The sequence below is a fragment of the Vidua chalybeata genome, chromosome 22 (genome assembly GCF_026979565.1).
Source record: "Vidua chalybeata isolate OUT-0048 chromosome 22, bVidCha1 merged haplotype, whole genome shotgun sequence".
NCBI classification, from domain to species: domain Eukaryota; kingdom Metazoa; phylum Chordata; class Aves; order Passeriformes; family Viduidae; genus Vidua; species Vidua chalybeata.
The window spans coordinates 6,162,359-6,181,171 of record NC_071551.1 but is presented as its reverse complement, the minus strand read 5'-3'; the positions used below and the strand labels follow the sequence as shown (position 1 = coordinate 6,181,171).

Here is an 18,813-nt window from a genome sequence, read left to right as displayed (position 1 = left end):
ACATCCTAAAAGCCTCGCCATTAAAAACCAAAAAATCCTAAACTGCCTTAAAATACCAAAATCCTCTCTAAAACACATCCTATAAACTAAAATTAAACCCATCTAGAGGAAAATACTGTGGAATAAATAAATATCACACTATTCATTCACACCTCTCATTAAAATATCTTTATTAAATATGCTAATTTATAAAATTGTATACGTGCTCTACTGTGAATGTGCATTTCAGAGTATTCCACCTTAGCAAATTGCTAAAATCCTTATTAAATTCCAAGATAAAAACCCTTTCTCCCTTAACCATGTCTAACTCTTCATTTTAAGACCAAGGGAAAGGCATCAGTGGCCCAGTCCTGGTGGGGGTTTGGCAGCAGGAAAATAGGAAGGAAAGGAGCATTTATTGAAGGTTGTTCATGCTGGTACCTTGCAGGGTTTGGGCTTTGTCCCCACAGATATTTATCTTTGAAAATTTTCATTACAAAACTGCTTTTTGCTACATGAACAAAGTTACAGCAGCATCTTCCCCTGCACAAATAATTTGTGTTTCCAAAGTCAGTCACCGCATTGTGCATCCAGCCTGGACCTGCTACTTCAATCCCAGCTGTGTATTTAAAGACCTAAAAGTTGTGTATTTAAACCTTCTCCAGAAGGTTACTTTGGATGTGTGAGTGAATCCTTTACTTATTTTCCTGTAATTATCACACTGGACTACGCAGCTAAAATAGCAGGGAAAGCCACCTGGGCCAGTGGCTGGAGCATTGGGTTGGAAACCAAGAAATCACTGGATGAGTGTGGATAAATCTGTAGTCCCTCTCCTGGAAGCTTTTTCCCCTGGGTATATAAATTGATTTTTTTTCCCCCAAGGTGTTACAGTGCTTTGGATTCTGCTGTAATGCAAGTGCTTGGCAATATACAAGATTGTCAATAAACAGAATTCTGTTATTTGACAATTCATTTGACAATAAATTGTCAATAAACAGAACAATAATTTGTCCAATAACAGAATTCCCTTTGTGCTTAATGCTGATTAAAGCTCTGACCTCTCTGCAGTCCTCAGCAGCTGATCCTCCTTTGTGTTTTATCTTTGCAGGAGAAAATCAGTGAAGATCTCAGAGCAACTTTAAATGCATTTCTGCACAGAACAGGGCAGCACAGCAACAAGTGAGTACCCAGTTTCAGCAGCTGCTGTTTCCCTGGGTTGAGGAAAGTCTTTAAAGGGTCTCTGGTGTACAAATGGAAGTTGGAAATGATCTGTGCTGCTGAATAAAATCAGCAGAGAATATCCCCCTTTCACTTTATGGGCTTGTTCCTCCTTCAGCTTTTCCTGGCACTTGGAAATCAGAACAGAAGGAAATTTTTTTCCCTGAAACTTTGGTGGTATTTGGACATCTTGATTGTCTTGATGTTTATATTTTCTTTCTTGGCGCGTTACTGTTTATACAGGAGCTCAGGAAAATCACTACCACAAAAATTCAGAGTTATGCTGGCTGGCTGCTTTGTGTTCCCTGGAAAAAAAAAAAAAAACACTTCAGTGGTGCTTGTGCCTCTCCAGTGAGCTCTTCCCATCTTGTGCAAGGAGCTTGGAGGCAGAAGAGTTCCCATCTGACTCCATTTCTTCCCATCTGACCCCATGTGGGGTCCCAGAGCTGTCCCCTCCTTGCTGAGCACAGAGTGACAGTGTCACTGTCCCCAGCCCTGCTGCCTTTGTCACCTCTGCTCAGTTTAGCCAAAGCCATTTCCTGGCTGCCACGACAAAGAGCTGATCCTTCCTCCACCTTTCTCAAATCATGTTTGATTTTTTTTTTTTGCTGTGAGCTTTACTTAGTTGTTAGAATTTCTCCTGTCACAATTGAGCCAACAAGAAAAGTTGTCTCTGGCTTTATGGTGGGAAAGTGAGGTTTTTAATGATGAACTCCCCTCAAGTGAGGCTGGAATGAAAGACTTTTTAAGTAACCTCTTGACATTGAAATAAATATCCTGGAAGGTCACTGTTCCAGGACATTTTCTGTCCTTGGGGTCTCTTGAACTTGTTGGAACCCTTGCAGCTGTAACTGATAATTGCTTGTGTGTCTGTCCCAGAGATGCCTGGGAAGAGGTGTTTTCCCAAAATAAATAAATTGTTAGAAAGCAAGGTGTTGATCCTGCAAGAACCTTGGTTTTCCCTTTGGGAGGAGAGAGCAGATCTCTTCTGAAATGATCCATGGAGTTGCTCTAGAAATTGCTCAGTATAATTATTATTATTTCATTATATTTGCATGAATAATCACAATAAATATTTGTCCTGCAAATCAGGGACAGGCAGGGGATGTTTCTTTCTTTCTTTCCCTGATGTTAGATTGCCTTGGAAGAGCTCTGGGGGTGTTTTTTTGGGTGCTGGGAATATTTCTTTCTTTCCCTGATGTTAAATTGCCTTGGAGGAGCTCTAGGGGTGGTTTTTTCCCTGATGTTAAATTATTTTGGAGGAGCTCTGGGGGTGTTTTTTTGGGTGCTGAGGATGTTTCTTTCTTTCCCTGATGTTAAATTATTTTGGAGGAGCTCTGGGGGTGTTTTTTTGGGTGCTGAGGATGTTTCTTTCTTTCCCTGATGTTAAATTATTTTGGAGGAGCTCTGGGGGTGTTTTTTTGGGTGCTGAGGATGTTTCTTTCTTTCCCTGATGTTAAATTGCCTTGGAAGAGCTCTGGGGGTGCTTTTTGGGTGCTGGAGATGTTTATTTCTTTCCCTGATGTTAAATTATTTTGGAGGAGCTCTGGGGGTGTTTTTTTGGTTGCTGGGGATGTTTCTTTCTTTCCCTGATGTTAAATTATTTTGGAGGAGCTCTGGGGGTGTTTTTTTGGGTGCTGGGGATGTTTCTTTCTTTCTCCTGATTTCAAATTGCCTTGGAGGAGCTCTGGAGGTGCTTTTTGGGTGCTGAGGATGCTCTGCCTGCCCTCAGAAGAGCTGAGCTCTCGTTTGCAATGAGCAAATTCAGCCCTGATTTCAACCATGAGCCATTTGAGGACACTGAACATGCCCTGGTGATTCATGCACTGCTTTTTACTTCTGAGCAGCCTTATTGCTGCTCTGGGCAAGGAGCAGCCCTGCATCCATGAGTGGGAGCTCTCTGGAATGGGTGAAATGGGCTGTGTAAATGGGCTGCCCTGGTGACACCCTGAGGAGAGCTCTTCCTTCAGCAGGGAATCGTCACCAGGATTGGGAATTGCTGCCTTTCAGCTTCCCAAAATCACCTTGTGGGGTAGCTGACTGGCTGAATATCAGGCTGCATGGCAATCCTTAATCCAGGCTCGTGTTTCTGCAAGTCTTTGTTGGTAGAAAAGCCACAGTCTTGTCTTGGCCAAGTTATCTCCAGAAATGACAGCAGAGAACACGGCCCCTTGTAGCCAATGATTCAGCCAGACAGCAAGAACATCAATATTCCAATAGCTGTGCTTAAAAGCCCATTTCAAATTATTAGGCACTATTAAACTGGTGACATCAATTAAAGCATTAAAGTATTGGCACAGGGAAGAAGCATCATTACAAAGCAATAAAAAAAGAAAGGGTTTCCAGCTCCAAAATGCAGCAGGACCTGGAGCAGCACATCTGTACTGAGGAGCAGAGCTTGGTCTGCACACTTCAGACTGTTCTAAACAGCCCAAAACACATGTTAGTGTGCTGCTTGAGATGCTGTTAAAGCTATTTCTAAGGAATCCAGATTTTTTTTTTTTCCCATGTGATGAAACATCTTTGATCCCAACCACGGCAGCTCCCGACGTTCAGACTTAACTCATCGGTTTTTATTTTTATGGCTTTATCAGTCTATCCATTTTTTTTTTTTTTCCCTAATTCCAGGTTTATGCTTGTTTTAGCAAGCAACCAGCCTGAGCAGTTTGACTGGGCCATCAATGACAGGATAGATGAGATGGTGAACTTTGACCTGCCCCAGCTGGAGGAGCGCGAGCGACTCGTCAGGATGTATTTCGACCAGCACGTCCTGAAGCCAGCCACAGAGGGCAAACAGTGAGTACCCCTCACAGCTCTCCCACCTTGGAGAATTCTCTTGCTTTTCTTGGTTTTCCTGATCCCCTTTCCTGTGTATTCTGTCTATAAACCCTCTTTCAAGAAGCAGCACAAGGGTTGGGAGATGCCTCTCGCTGTCTCGACGTGACACCATCCCAGATTTTTTGTTGTGCCCTTAAAATTCAGGAGGCAGTAAAGCAAGCAGGAATCTGTAGGAACTCCTGTGGTGTGGCTACACATCAACCAAAAGGTTGTTCTGCCTTTCAGGAGGTTGAAGCTGGCCCAGTTTGATTATGGCAAGAAGTGCTCAGAGATTGCCAGGCTGACCGAGGGCATGTCCGGCCGGGAGATCTCCCAGCTTGCTGTGGCATGGCAGGTGAGTGGGGCTTTTCTCCTTCCTTCCTTTCCCTTCCTTTCCTTTTCTCCTTCCTTTCCTTTTCCCTTCCTTTCCTTTTCCCTTCATTTCCTTTTCCCTTCCTTTCCTTTTCCCTTCCTTCCCTTTCCCCTTCCTTCCCTTTCCCCTTCCTTCCCTTTCCCCTTCCTTCCCTTTCCCCTTCCTTCCCTTTCCCTTCCTTCCCTTTCCCTTCCTTCCCTTTCCCTTCCTTCCCTTTCCCTTCCTTCCCTTTCCCTTCCTTTTCCCTTCCTTTTCCCTCCCTTTTCCCTCCCTTTTCCCTCCCTTTTCCCCTCCTGGGAGGTTTGAGTGTTTGATTCTGGAGTCTCAGATCATCTCTCCCTGTGAAAGTTTCATTTGTCCATAGGGTGGTACCAGATCACTGCTGCCTCTGGGGTGGGTGTTGGAATATCACCATAATTCCTCATCCCATACATAGGAGCAGTTCTGATAATCCCTAGTGGGAAATCCCTTGTGGATTTTAGGTCAAGCAGGTGAGTTTGGGGTCAGTTTGGGCAGTCCATGCTGGCCACACTCATGGTCCAGCTCAGGAAGCTCAGCAGAAGAGATGCCTGATGTTGGTGCCCTCCTTTGTTCCAAACCCTTTCAGTGCAACTTGAGCTATGAAAGGAACAAAACTAACTGAAAAAAAAAAATAGATATTTCTTCCATACATAAAAATAAGAAATGCAGTCACTTGGAGTACAATTATTCACATGCTTTAGTGTTTTGTTTTTTTTTTTTTTAATCAGGTTTTCACCCTGTTTTGTCACAGCTGCCAGTTCCTTACTGGATTGTGTATTTTCATAAACTAACCTAGAAATATCAACTGAAGGGATGTGCTCCAATTTGTGTGTCACGTAACCTACTCATGTCAGCTTCCTTTCAGGGATTGTAAAAACAAAGTGGCTTTTTGTTTAGTTCTTAAATTTTTAATTTAGTTTAGCAGCTCACAAACATCTGACTAAGTTTGTACATTTCATTCCTTCTACTACTGATTTTCCACCTTTTAAGGAACAGAAATATTTATCCTTTCTAGTATAAATTAATTTCAATTACAGTAGTCAAGAGCTGGGGTCCAGTTTGAGTGCTGTTAGTTCTTATTTTATTCTTTGGTGGCACACAGCTGGTTAATTTTCCTGTATAATTTTTGTGATATTGAATCATATTTCAAAATGTGTGCTGTCATCTGCCCCACGTATGTGAAAGGCTTTGCTGCCAACTATTTCCTGTAATAAGAAGTTGTGATAAATGATGCTTTGCTTTTTATCACCCCTTATCAGCAAGTTTGTCATTTCTCCCCAGGAATGACCTCAGCTTTTATCATTTCTCCTTTAAGTGCTGGTGAAGGAAGGAAAAAGGTGGGGGTGACTAATTTTCCCTGACAGCTTTTAAAAATGTACCTGGTGCTGCCAGCACTATTAACAAGGTTTGATGTAAAATTGCAGCAGGAAGTTGTTGTGCTCCTCTCTGCTCTCATGAAACACTCAAAGGGCTTTAAAAAAAAAAAAAAAAACACTCAGGAGAGGGGAGTGGGGGGAAATATTTGAGTTGGTTGGATGTAGCAAGAAAATTCATGTGTTAAAATGAAAGTTCAAATCAAAGTTCAAGTTCAAATCAAGGGGACCTCATTTCTTGTTGGTCAGGAAGGGGAGAGGGATGTGCCAAGAGTCAGTGGCAGCCCAGGGACTGGACATGAGGACATGAGGACACCAGGACTGGACATGAGGACATGAGGACACCAGGACTGGACATGAGGACACCCAGGCTGGGCTGAGAATTGTCTTCAGCACTGCCCTGGAGCTGCCTGCCAGAGCTGTTGATGCCCTGGGGGTTCTTTTTCAGTCACTTGTGATGCCTCAGGATTTTAGATTTTCTATTTTTCATCTCTTTGTAATCCTGCAGTTCTTCAGTGTAGAACTCTCAACTCCATGTGCAGTGTGAGCTGCTGTCTTCACATTTTGGGCAGACACAATTCCGCTCCAGGCCTGGCAATCAAGGACACATCACTGCCTCAGGCCCCAAAAAAAGTTAAACAAAAATGAGTTTGGGGGCAGCAAACTTGGAATAAATCCCTTCATTACCTGAAGCTGTAATTGGGAGATTCACCCCCAATATGCAAATGGACCAAACTTATAAAAATATAAAAACCTGTGACTTGTTGTCCATTTTTTTGGACGAGGAATTTGGAGCTGTGACCAAATGGAGCTGCTGTTCCTGCCAGGAGCCTTGGCAGGACGTGTCCCCCCTGCCTTTGGGTTTTTTCTGTGTGAAGCCCCTCAGCAGCTTTGGGGAAAAGCCCCTCTGCAGGCAGGTGAGTTTACTCACCCACCCCCAGCTGCTCTCCTGGGTGCTGCTGGTATTTTAGGCCCTGTTTTAGCACTTGTTTCGTTTTAGGATCAGTTGTTGTTTTAAGGCTGCAGTTTTCCAGCCTTTCTGGCAGTGTTTTCCTGCCTCCAAATTCCTGCCTTGCTGCTCTCCTTGCCGTGGTGCTGGTGCACCCCTGTGGATGGCTGTGCTCTGAACTGGGTCAGGGAGCTGAGCAGAGTTAAAAATAGCTTGGCAAGATGAGTTAACTGCATAGCTACAGTGCTCAGGGTAGGTAGGAGCTGGAGGAACCAGGAATTAACTCCAAAAAATCCTCACCAGGCTGGATGCAGCAGCTTAGGGTGCTTAGACACTCTGTATTTCTTATATCTCATATCAATATTTCATTTTTGGCCTTTTAATTCCCTTTTAATTCAAGGTGCTGCCTGCCAAAGGTGGGAAATAGATTTACAGAATAATCTGATTTACAGAGTGTTCTGATAATAGATTCAGAATATTCTGAAAATTCTGATTGCAGAATATCCTGAGCTGGGAAAAGCCCACAGGGATCATCCAGGTCCATCTCTGGGCCCTGCAGGGCTCAAACCCCATAACCCCACCCTGTGCCTGCTGTGAGCAGCCCCTTTCTGAGTGCACACCTGAGCTTCAGTCCTGGGCACAGGAAGGTTTGTGTGGCCCTGGTGGAGCTTGGAACCTCTGGGATCATCCTCACTTCCCAGAACTGGATCCCAGGGATGGTTTTGGGGAAATTCTGAAGCTTTAGGGGGTGAAAGCATCACAAGCACCAGCTCTTCCCTGGGCCAGCAGCAGTGGCCACTCTGTCCTGTGCCCTTGCAGTGAGTTCCCACAAGGATTCTCCTGCCAAAATTGCCTTTAGAAACCATCTCAGTTAAACTGAGAATTATCTGCTGCTTTCAGAGGCTTAGCTCCACCCTAAACTGGATTTGGGATGCATTGGCTGTCACTTCCATGAAGTTCTAACCCAGTGTTGTTTCAGTCTGGCTCTGGCTGTCCTGAATTTACCAACAGGAGGAAAAAACAAGATGCAGAAAAGCCAAGAGTGTAACCTCTAGCACTGGGAAAAATATTGCTGTCTGGCACAGCTGAGAGTGTGCGTGCTAAAAATCCATTTTAATCTCTTCTGCAGAAGTCTGAGCATTCCCTTTTGTCCTTGTGCTTTTCCATTGCCCTTTATGGCTCTAGCATGGACTTGATGCATTTTCACCTTAAAAATTCCCCTCAGCTCTGTTTCTGGTTGTGTGCAGACTTGCCAGCGCTGTACTCCAACCTGCTGATGTGCTTTAGATAAAAATGTCAAAACCTAAAAGCAACCTTTCACTATTCCAAGCTGTAATCTTGGAAAACTGTTCTGGCAGCACTTCAGGAGAATTCCCAGGAGTTCTATGTCCCAGTGTGAGCTTCCTGTCATTTCCTTGCCTTTTATGCCACTGACATAAATGCCTTTTTTTTTTTTTTCCTTTTTGCTCCCTGAACCTTGTTTATATTTTAAAAATAGCTGTTGTATTTTTGTGGTTTTGTTTTGGTTTTTTTTTCATCAGGCTATTTTCATTATAAATGGGATTTAAATGATACAGATGAGTCTGGCCAGGTTAAAATAAACCACAAGCCTTGGCTGAAATGAAACATGAGGTCATTCAGGCTGGATTTGTCATCTGTTCCATCCTCACCAAACAAAATTATTTCATAATTGGGTTTGAGGGATAAACCAGGAATTGCTGCACTGGAGAAAAAGGGTTAAAATTTGCCCATGCAGGAGGCAGAGGTATGAATATAAATGAGCCTTGGTACCATTTTTATGTGTGTGCAAGCTACTCCCAGAAGGGGCAGCTGCTTCTCCCATTTGCTTTCTTGACAGCGAGGGCCTAAGGCTTTCTAAAAATAGAAAGTCATTGAGAAAATCAGCAGAGCATGAACTGCACAGCTCTGCAGGAGGTTCCACACTGGGCTGGATGGGCTGTGCAGTGCCAGGGAGGGGGGCAGGCAAGGCATCCTTCCTCTCTGAGCTCTGCAAGCATCCCAGCAAAGCTCTTTTTGCATTTTCAAACACCCCAGCAGGGCTGCACTGAGAGCCCTGCGACAAAAAGTGAAAATCTAAAGGGGGTGAGTGAGGTCTGAGCAGAAGATTTCCAGTGTTCCCCTTTTTGCAGAGAGGACAGGAGGGGTTGGGAGAGGTGCTCTGGGAATATTTGGCAGGTTGTGGCAGCCTCAGTGCTGAGGATCCTGCTCAGGCAGCGAGAGCAGCACAAGAACCTCTGAGAATAAAGAAAAAAATGGAGAATAAATAATAATAAATAGAGAATTCTCTATTTACAGACCTGCTCCTTCTCTGCACTCCCTCCCTGAGGCCAGGCTTTACTCCTGGTTTCAAGCAGGAGCAGCAGCCTGCCTGGAGGAAGGATTGCAAAGGGTTTGCACAGGGAAAGGATTTGATGGTGCTGGCAGGACAAACCAGCACCTGCCAGCTCTGCTGGGTTGTGCAGTGAGACCTTTTGTGGTCCAACCAGTTCCCCCCCCCAAAAAAAGGGCTGGAAAATAGGTTAGAGGAGCCTGAAAACCAGCTTGGGTAACCTTTTGCTTATTGCTGGAAATAATTACTCCTCCTGCAGTGAGGTATTTCTCCTTCCATCTGATGTAACAGGCAGCTCTAACCTCAGCACTGGGGTCCTGGCAGAGCAACAGCTCACCCTGGGCTTTGTCTTCTGCCCCATGGGCATCCCTGGGCAGGGGAGGTGTGAAAGGGTCATGCTGGAGTTTGCTCCTGTGCAGCTTCTGCTGTCAGACTCGTTCCTTGCTGGAATTGATGTTTTGCACCATCAATAATTGATGGAGCCTGTGTGTGATGCCTCAGAATCACTGCAGTGAGCTGTGAAATCACAGTTAGAGCTCCTCACTGGGACAGGGCACAGAGGGGCTGGCACCTGACAACCCAGGACCTGGGGAGAGCTTTGGGGCCCTTAGGGCCAGGCAGGATGGATGTGGGGAGCTGCAGGGCTCCCACCCCTCATCCCAACCTCTGTGCAGCCAGGGGATCTGTGTGCAGCCTGGGATCTGTGCAGCCAGGGGATCTGTGTGCAGCCAGGGGATCTGTGCACAGCCAGGGGATCTGTGCAGCCAAAGGATCTGTGTGCAGCCAGGGGATCTGTGCAGCCAGGGGATCTGTGCACAGCCAGGGGATCTGTACAGCCAGGGGATCTGTGTGCAGCCAGGGGATCTGTGCACAGCCAGGGGATCTGTACAGCCAGGGGATCTGTACAGCCAGGGGATCTGTGTGCAGCCAGGGGATCTCTGTACAGCCTGGGATCTGTGCAGCCAGGGGATCTGTGTGCAGCCAGGGGATCTGTGCAGGCAGGGGATCTGTACAGCCAAAGGATCTGTGTACAGCCAGGGGATCTGTGTGCAGCCTGGGATCTGTGCAGCCAAAGGATCTGTGTGCAGCCTGGGATCTGTGCAGCCAAAGGATCTGTGTGCAGCCAGGGGATCTGTGTGCAGCCTGGGATCTGTGCAGCCAAAGGATCTGTGTGCAGCCTGGGATCTGTGTGCAGCCAAAGGAACTGTGTGCAACCTGGGATCTGTGCAGCCAAAGGATCTGTGTGCAGCCAGGGGATCTGTGTGCAGCCTGGGGATCTGTGTGCAGCCTGGGATCTGTGCAGCCAAAGGAACTGTGTGCAGCCTGGGATCTGTGCAGCCAGGGGATCTGTGTGCAGCCAAGGAATTCCTATACGGCCAAGGAATTTCTGTGCAGCCAGGGGATCTCTGTGCAACCAAAGGATCTCTGTACAGCCAGGGGATCTGTGCAACCAAAGGATCTGTGTACAGCCAGGGGATCTGTACAAATCTCTCCACAGCCAAGGAAGCTCTCTACAGTAAAGGAACCTCTGTACAGCCAAGCTCCCTCATTCCCTGAGCTGCTCACGGGAGCACTTGCAGAGGGAGGAACCAGATTTAGAAATCTGCAGCTCGGGGGCTGCTCTGTTACCTTGGAGATGGGTGCAGCTGACAGCACAAGCATCCTTCCCTCGTGTGCTGTGCTGGCATCTGCAGGGTGGCCAGGCTGAGCCCCAGCTGTCCTGCGTGTCCCCTGCACAAGGGACAGTCCCTCTGCTGCCTCGCAGGCCTGTTCCCCCTGTGGGTGGTGGCACAAGGGTGGCAGGAGCTGGCAGCCCTTTCCCCAAGGAGCTGTGGTCACGTTTGTGCTGCCTCTCGCAGCCACAGGATCCAGCGTTTGCCAGCAGAACTGGGCAGGGCAGCTGGGAGGAAAGGAAGGGAAGGGAAGGTCCTGTGGGCATTTGAGTGCAGGCTGGGAGCTGCCACAGCACAGAAGTGATGCAGGAGAGATTCCTGAGGGAGTGCATGAGGAAAGCAGGATAAGGCACATTAAACATCATTTCAGAGGCACCACGCTGCCCATGTTCCCCCTGTGAAAGTGGTTAAACGATTTTCTGCTGCTTGGGATGGAGTTGCTCCATCACCCCCCTGCACCCACCTCTCTTCATCTTGCTGGCTTCACACGTGCAGCTCTTTTAGAGCAGGAGAGGAAATTTAAAGGAGCCAAGTGTGGGTCTTGTCTTCTGAAAACAAGGGCTTTGATTGCCAGCAAATCCAGAGGTGGGCAGAGCTCCTTGCAGGAGCTCCACTAGGAATGAGAGCGTTGTGGGGGAAATCACACATGGAGAAGGGAACAGCAGACAGGGAGCAGTCTGAGATGTCCCCTGATCCTGGGACATGCCATCCCTGAGCTGACTGAGGTGTCCTTGTCCCCACAGGCAGCAGCCTACGCCTCGGAGGACGGCGTGCTCACCGAGGCCATGATGGACGCCCGCGTGGCCGACGCGGTGCAGCAGCACCGGCAGAAGATGGAGTGGCTGAAAACAGAAGGTGCTGAAGCAAACAAAGAGACTGCCAGGAACCCCCTGCTGCCTTTCCCCAAAGGGACACCAGTGTGAGAAAGCTGCAGGCTTCACGTGAGGAGAGAAAAAAAAAAGGCAAAGGTTTGGTGGAATCAGCCATGGAGAGCAGCCCTTGGTGCCAGGGAGGGGCTGCTGCCTCAGCCTGCCGTGGGTCTCGTGGTTTTAAAGTGCACCAGAAAAACAGAAATGGGTTCAAAAAGGCAGAAGCAACTGAATTTATTAAAGGACCCCTTGGTGAAATACCACTGGCTGTGTTGGTCTCTATGGCCTGACCCCAAATCCTTCTGGGGTTTCTGCAGTGTCCCAGCACCAAGGGCCTGTGGGAACCCGGGGCTTGTCCAAGCCTGACACTCCCATGCATTTCAATTTGTGGGGTTTGTGCTCCAGCAGAGGCATTTCTCACCCTTTTATCCCCAGATCCTGCCCATGACACAGTTCCTTGCTCACTGGAGTTGCCCTTCAGAGTAATTTTTTCTTAGAAATGTGGATCTGGGGGGGGATTCACTGCTTGAGTTGGAGTTAACACGAGTGGTCTGAGAGCAGCCTCACATATTTTTCCCCCAAGTAAACCACTTTTCTCTGTGGAGAGGTGAGTTTGAGGCACACAGATGCAGTATGGTCTGAAGAAAGAGATGAGTGGGGCTTGTTTGCTCCCACTGCTGCCATCAAGCTGCTCTTGCCACACGAGTTTTCTGCTGCATTCCTGGAACAGCTGGGAAAATGTGCCATTGTCAAGCCCTGAACACGAGCCTGTCTTGATGAGATGACATTTGTTCTTCTGTGCATATGAGAGACAGGTTAGAAAATCTCCTGATTCTTTTTTTTTTTCTGTGTTTGAACTGGATTTGAACTCTGTGCTCTGCTCTGAGGCCTCTTCTGTAGCTACACAGCTCAAGCACGTTGGCCTGACCTAGATCTGTGCCCTTGAGTAGCTTGCTGAGCTGTTCTCCTCACACAGGAGCTGCCAGCAGCCCCTTTGTCCATCCCAGGCCTGCCCGAGCCCTGAGCTGTTCCCTGGCAGGAGCTGCTGAGCTCAGGAGCAGAGCCCTGTCCCTGTGGTGTAGGAACTGCCCCCTGTTGATGGAGTCACCAAGTCACCCTTTGTCTCCTTACAAAGGACAAAAGCCCAGAAGTTTCTGTCCTCAATTTGGGTAAAAGACACCTCACAGGACCTTGGGGACTTCACCTCAAACTCAAGGACACCCAACTGGGCAGGAGCCAGAAAGTCCCACCTGAGCAACTCCCGAGAAAAAGAAGAGAACAAAAGAAGTAAATCACTTTTGTGAAGTGTTTTAGCAGGAGCAGGAACCTCTTGCCCTGGATTGGTTTTCCTCTGTAAAGAGCTTTGTTATTTTGCCTTTTATTAAAACCCAAGGAGACAAAGGGTAACTTGTTTACTCCATCAGCAAGGCCCACATTCCTACATCCTCCTGTCACCCGTCACACTTTGTGCTGTTATTTCATCCCAATCCTGCCTTCCCAAACCAGTCCTTGCCCCTGGCCCTGTGCCCTCTCCTCACCAGCGAGGTGATTCCATGCCCTGCTGCCCACTGGACACCTGGGCCTGTTTCTGTCACTGCTGCTGTCCTGTGGAAGGTGACAGGAAGGGGAAGAAAGGCTCCCTGTCCCCCTGAGCTCCTGCCCCATCCCAGATTTCAGTGCAGGGATTGTCCCTGGCTCGCTGCCACCTCCAGGGTGACCGATGTCCCCGTGGAGGTGGCACCCAGCTATCCAACACTCCAGGCAGGGCCAGAGGATGGCAGCCCCAAGCTGAGGTTATCTCCCCTCCTGACACTGAGTGATGAGCCAGCAGCACTTCATTCTTTTATTCTTTACCATTTATTAGATGGTATTTTGTGTCGGAGAGCAAATCCCAGAGCAGATGGATTCGTGGGCAATCCATCACTCCCATCCTGCCTGCTGCCGCTGGAAATGTCCTGCTGGGGATGTCCTGGTGGATCCTGCAGCTGGGGGGACAGATTTACAGCCTGGCCAGCTCTGGCTGCCCCCAGTTGCCATCCTTGGAAGGATTTGTATGGAATGTGAAAGGCTGGGAGGAGATTCCAGCATGTGAGCGCCACGTGCTCCCTGTCCCTGCTCTGGGCCTTGGGAAGGTGGGAATCCCCCAGGAAACGCCTCCCTGCCAGCCTGTGTTTGTGTTTGGAGGGGAGAAAACCCACTCAGAATCTTGTTTTGGGTGCTGGGGTTTATTTTCTGCTCTGCTTTGTCTGCACTGAGCCTGGGACGTGCCCAGATGTACCCGGGCTGGTGGAACAAGTCCTGCAGCAACATCTGTGCAGGGCTGGAGCCCCAGGCAGGCCCAGAGCTGCTCTGTGGGGGTGCTCCTGTGCCAGCAAGGAGCAGATGTTGGAGATCTGGTGCAGACTTCAGTCCTGCTGGAATGGGAAATGATCCCACTTTTCCTTCCTCAAGCCAAAGGCCTGAGATTCCTGTGCTTTTCCTGCTTTTCCTGCCCTTCCAGGCAATGGGCACAAGAGGCTCAGGCTCCTCTCACTCCTCTCTGCAGGCAGCTTGCACCCAGAATTGAACAGTAAAATATTTTGCTTTAAAATCAGTTTTGGATCTTGGAATTTCCCTGTTTTCCCAGCCAGCAGGAGCCAAATGGGTGAAAATCTGTCCCAGAACCTGGGGGGATCCCACAGCCCTTCCTCAGAGGTCAGGACAGCTCTCCTTGCCAGCCTTGTTTGCACCTCCTCCTGTCACCCCCCTGCCCAAAAACTGGGGAGCTGCTGCTCTGGGGTGCCCCAGTTTTTGAAAGGTTCACTGGGTTCAAAGGGTTGGAAGAAACACTCAGATGCAAAACATGCAAAAAACTATTTTACTGACAAACAGCAAAGGATGGGCTTAGTTCCAGGAGCTGAACTGGTTCTCTAATATACAAACATCTTATTGAAAGGGAAGGAATGGCTGAAATGCACTCACCTGTTGACCCAAATAAAATCACAGTGTGCTTTTTCCATTGCCTCCCCCAGCCCAAGCTCTCTGCACCTTCAGCTGCTCCCTTCAGCACAGCTGTCACCCCTCCAGCCACTGGAGAGCACAAAGCCCTGGGTGAAATCTGCCTGTGCAAGTGTATTTAATTAAAAAAAAAAAATTGGCCATTATTGCTTTTCAACCACAGTAGAGATGATTCTGTGATTAGACTCGGAGCAGAGTTTAACCTCTCTCTCTCTGGTAGTTTGGGCTGTGCCTCTCCCTGCCTGATGCATGCAGAAGTGGTTTGGGTGCAGGATGAAAGAAAAGAAGGATGAACCATCAGGGAAAGCAGCACTGCAGGCTCTGTCCTGGTGGTTCACAAGTGAAAAACCTCCCTCAAGTGAGTGCAGGGCTCCCTGTGCCTCAGGGTGAGCTGGGACTGAGCCACCCCGGGGTGACCCTGCTGGGAATGCCAGCAGGGGCCTGGAACTGGGAACCCCCCTGGGGCAGAAATGGAATAAATGGAACCCCCTTGGGGCAGAAATGGAATAAATGGAACCCCCTTGGGGCAGAAATGGGATAGATGGAAACCCCTTGGGGCAGAAATGGAATAAATGGAACCCCCCATGGGCAGAAATGGAATAAATGGAACCCCCTTGGGGCAGAAATGGAATAAATGGAACCCCCTGGGGCAGAAATGCAATAGATGGAACCTCCTTGGGGCAGAAATGGAATAGATGGAACCTCCTTGGGGCTGAAATGGAATAGATGGAACCCCCCTGGGGCAGAAATGGAATAGATGGAACCTCCTTGGGGCAGAAATGGAATAGATGGAACCCCCTTGGGGCAGAAATGGAATAGATGGAACCCCCTTGGGGCAGAAATGGAATAGATGGAACCCCCTTGGGGCTGAAATGGAATAGATGGAACCCCCCTTGGGGCAGAAATGGAATAGATGGAACCTCCTTGGGGCTGAAATGGAATAGATGGAACCCCCCTGGGGCAGAAATGGAATAAATGGAACCCCCTTGGGGCAGAAATGGAATAAAGTGAACCCCCTTGGGACAGAAATGGAATAGATGGAACCCCCCATGGGCAGAAATGGAATAAATGGAACCCCCCATGGGCAGAAATGGAATAGATGGAACCCCCTTGGGGCAGAAATGGAATAAATGGAACCCCCTTGGGGCAGAAATGGAATAAATGGAACCCCCTTGGGGCAGAAATGGAATAGATGGAACCCCCTTGGGGCAGAAATGGAATAAATGGAACCCCCTTGGGGCAGAAATGGAATAAATGGAACCCCCCTGGGGCAGAAATGGGTGGAGGTGCCAGAGGAGGGACAGGCTCTGTGCAGGGCCACGGTGACACACAGACAGAGCTCTGGACACACGGACACACAGCAGGGTCCCCCCAGCCCAGCCGGGGTGAGCGGCTGCTCCTGGCTCTGCCACATCTTCCCTCTCCTCTGCTTCCTTTTCCTTCCCTCTCCTCTGCTTCCTTTTCCTTCCCTCTCCTCTGCTCTCCTCTGCTTCCTTATCTTCTTCCTCTCCTCCTCTTTCTCTCCTCTGCTTCCTTTTCCTTCCCTCTCCTCTGCTTCCCTCTCTGCTTCCTTCTCCTCTTCTTCCTCTCCTCCTCTTCCTCTCCTCTGTTTCCCTCTCTGCTTCCTTCTCCTCTTCTTCCTCTCCTCTTCTTCCTCTCCTCTGCACCCCAAAACCAGCTGCAGTACCCCCCAAACAGCTGTAACAACCCCAAAACAGCTGTAACACCTCAAACCTGTGGTGACAACCCCAAACCCCAGCTGTAACACCCCAAAAACCTGCTGTAACACCCCAAACCAGCTGTGACAACCCCAAAAACCTGTAACACCCCAAACCCCAGCTGTAACACCCCAAACCTGCTGTAACACCCCAAACCAACTGTAACACCCCAAACCCCAGCTCTAACACCCCAAACCCCAGCTGTAACACCCCAAACCCCAGCTCTATCACCCCAAACCAGCTCTATCACCCCAAACCCAGCTCTATCACCCCAAACCCCAGCTGTAACACCCCAAACCCCAACTGTAACACCCCAAACCCAGCTCTATCACCCCAAACCCCAGCTGTAACACCCCAAACCAGCTGTAACACCCCAAATCCCAGCTGTAACACCCCAAACCCCAGCTCTATCACCCCAAACCCCAACTCTAACACCCCAAACCCCAGCTCTATCACCCCAAACTCCAGCTGTAACACCCCAAACCCCAACTCTAACACCCCAAACCCCAGCTCTGTCACCCCAAACCCCAGCTGTAACACCCCAAACCAGCTGTAACACCCCAAACCAGCTCTATCACCCCAAACCCTAGCCCTATGACCCCAAACCCGCTGCCTCCTTCACCTTCTGCTTCTCTGGGGGCCTTGGCACCTCGTTCCCCAAAGAGGAGACAGCTCAGACCTGTGGCTTTTGGGAAAAACTCTCCTATTTTGGGGGTTTTTGGGGTGTTTTTGGTGTCCCTGCTCAGGAGTTTGATGCCATCCCAGATCTGCTGGGTCAGGATTCCCTCCGTGCACAGGAAGGAATTTTGGCCTTCAAATTTTGGCCCACAAAACCTGTCTGGTTTCCCTGGATTAAAGTGAATTATTCCAGTAAATTTAATTGCACTGAGAATATTTCTTGTTTCTTATTTTGTGAGGGTTTGTTTGTTTGTTTGTTTTTGGCTGGGGTTTTTGTTTTTGTTTGTTTGGTTGGTTGTTTGGTTGTTTTTTGGGGGTTTTTTTTTGCCTAAGTTTGAACAAGAGAGAAGTTCAAAAGGCTCCAGACCCAGCAGATTTTTTTTTTTAATCTGGGGTTTTTTTACAACAAGAACATTTTTATTATGTTGGATTTTTTTTTCCCCCTCTTCCAGAGCATCAAATTTTTATGGAATTTTGTCATGGATCAGCCAGATCAAACTTAACAGGTGTGAGCCATCACTTCACCCTTTCCAGCTGTTTCATTTTTAATATTTCAACCAAGCTCAGCTGCTGGAGCAGGGCAGAGCCAGGCTTTACATTCAGTCTGAGTTTAGATCAGTGGAAAAATTGCTTTTTAAAGTGCTTTTTTCCCCCCTTTTTTTTTACATAACCGGTTCCAGGGACTCAGTATTTGTCCTTATCCCAATGGAAATTTCTCCCCTACAAAATGCTGTTGATAAATTGTTGATAACACAGACCCTGCTCTTCCCTGCCAGGAGGCTGCTCAAGGAAAAGTCATTCCTTAGATCCTAAGGAATTTTGGACATCACAGCCAGGAATGAGAGACAGACAAAATATGGACCAGGCAATTATTGAGGTCCAGAAAGAACCTGGGGCTCCAAGACAAGAGGCACTAGGGAATAGCAAAAGTGGGAATGGCAGAAAAATGGGAATATTTTGGGGCTTGTAATTAACTGGACTGGGCACAGGAAATGAACAAAACAACCCCAAGACACAGGAGCTGGAGCAGGGAGGGAGGAGCAGGAGTTGTGGTGTCCTTTTCCCTGCCATCAAACAGCAGGAGGCTGCTGAGAGTGCCAAGGAATCCGTGGGAAAAAAAAAAAAAAAAAAAAAAAAAAGGAGATTTTTCTGGCAATGCTCAGCATCCTTCAGTTCTGGGTGTTTTCCCCATTTCTGCACCAACCCACTGGATACAAAATGATGAGTGGAGGGGCAGTGGTGAGGGTTCAGGACTCTCAGGCTCCTGGGCATGGCATTTTTATCCCTATATCCTTTATCCCTGCTGACAAATCCTCTCTCCCCTGCCCAGCCAGGACCAGGACAGGCACCAGACACCCCTTGGCCCTACAGCTCCTCCAGGCCCCTCTGCTGGCCCTAAAGGAGGTTTTGGGGGTTTTGGGACACTGCTTTTTGCTTTTTGATCCCATCCACACCTCAAAACCCACGCCAGGAGCAGCAGGTGCAAAACCACTTTGGAGCATCCTCGCAGTGTGACTCAGCCCTGGGGACATTTGGGATGTCTGGGGAGGACTTTGGGCTTTGGTCTCCCCCTGTCCCTCAAGCCCAACCCCACAAGGAAGGGGGTGCTGGGTGTGCAGCAGGGGTGAGGCTGCTCAGGGCCCCCTCTGTGCTGCACTTTGGGGTTTTGGGGTGTTTTAACCAGGCTCACCCTGCTCAGGACTCCCTCTGTGCTGCACTTTGGGGTTTTGGGGTGTTTTAACCAGGCTCACCCCGCTCAGGGCCCCCTCTGTGCTGCACTTTGGGGTTTTGGGGTGTT

The 18,813-nt window shown here is 48.6% G+C and overlaps 1 protein-coding gene across 1 annotated transcript in view; it reads left to right on the top strand.

Moving 5' to 3' along the window:
• LOC128798823 (ATPase family AAA domain-containing protein 3-like) overlaps nt 1-11,882 on the top strand; it is a 29,512-nt gene extending 17,630 nt beyond the window's left edge. The window contains 4 exon segments of the mRNA XM_053962678.1: nt 1,088-1,158; nt 3,826-3,993; nt 4,261-4,369; nt 11,497-11,882. Coding sequence (XP_053818653.1) covers nt 1,088-1,158; nt 3,826-3,993; nt 4,261-4,369; nt 11,497-11,676 — 528 coding nt within the window. The 3' untranslated portion in view covers nt 11,677-11,882.
• The last annotated feature ends 6,931 nt before the right edge of the window (nt 11,883-18,813 follow it).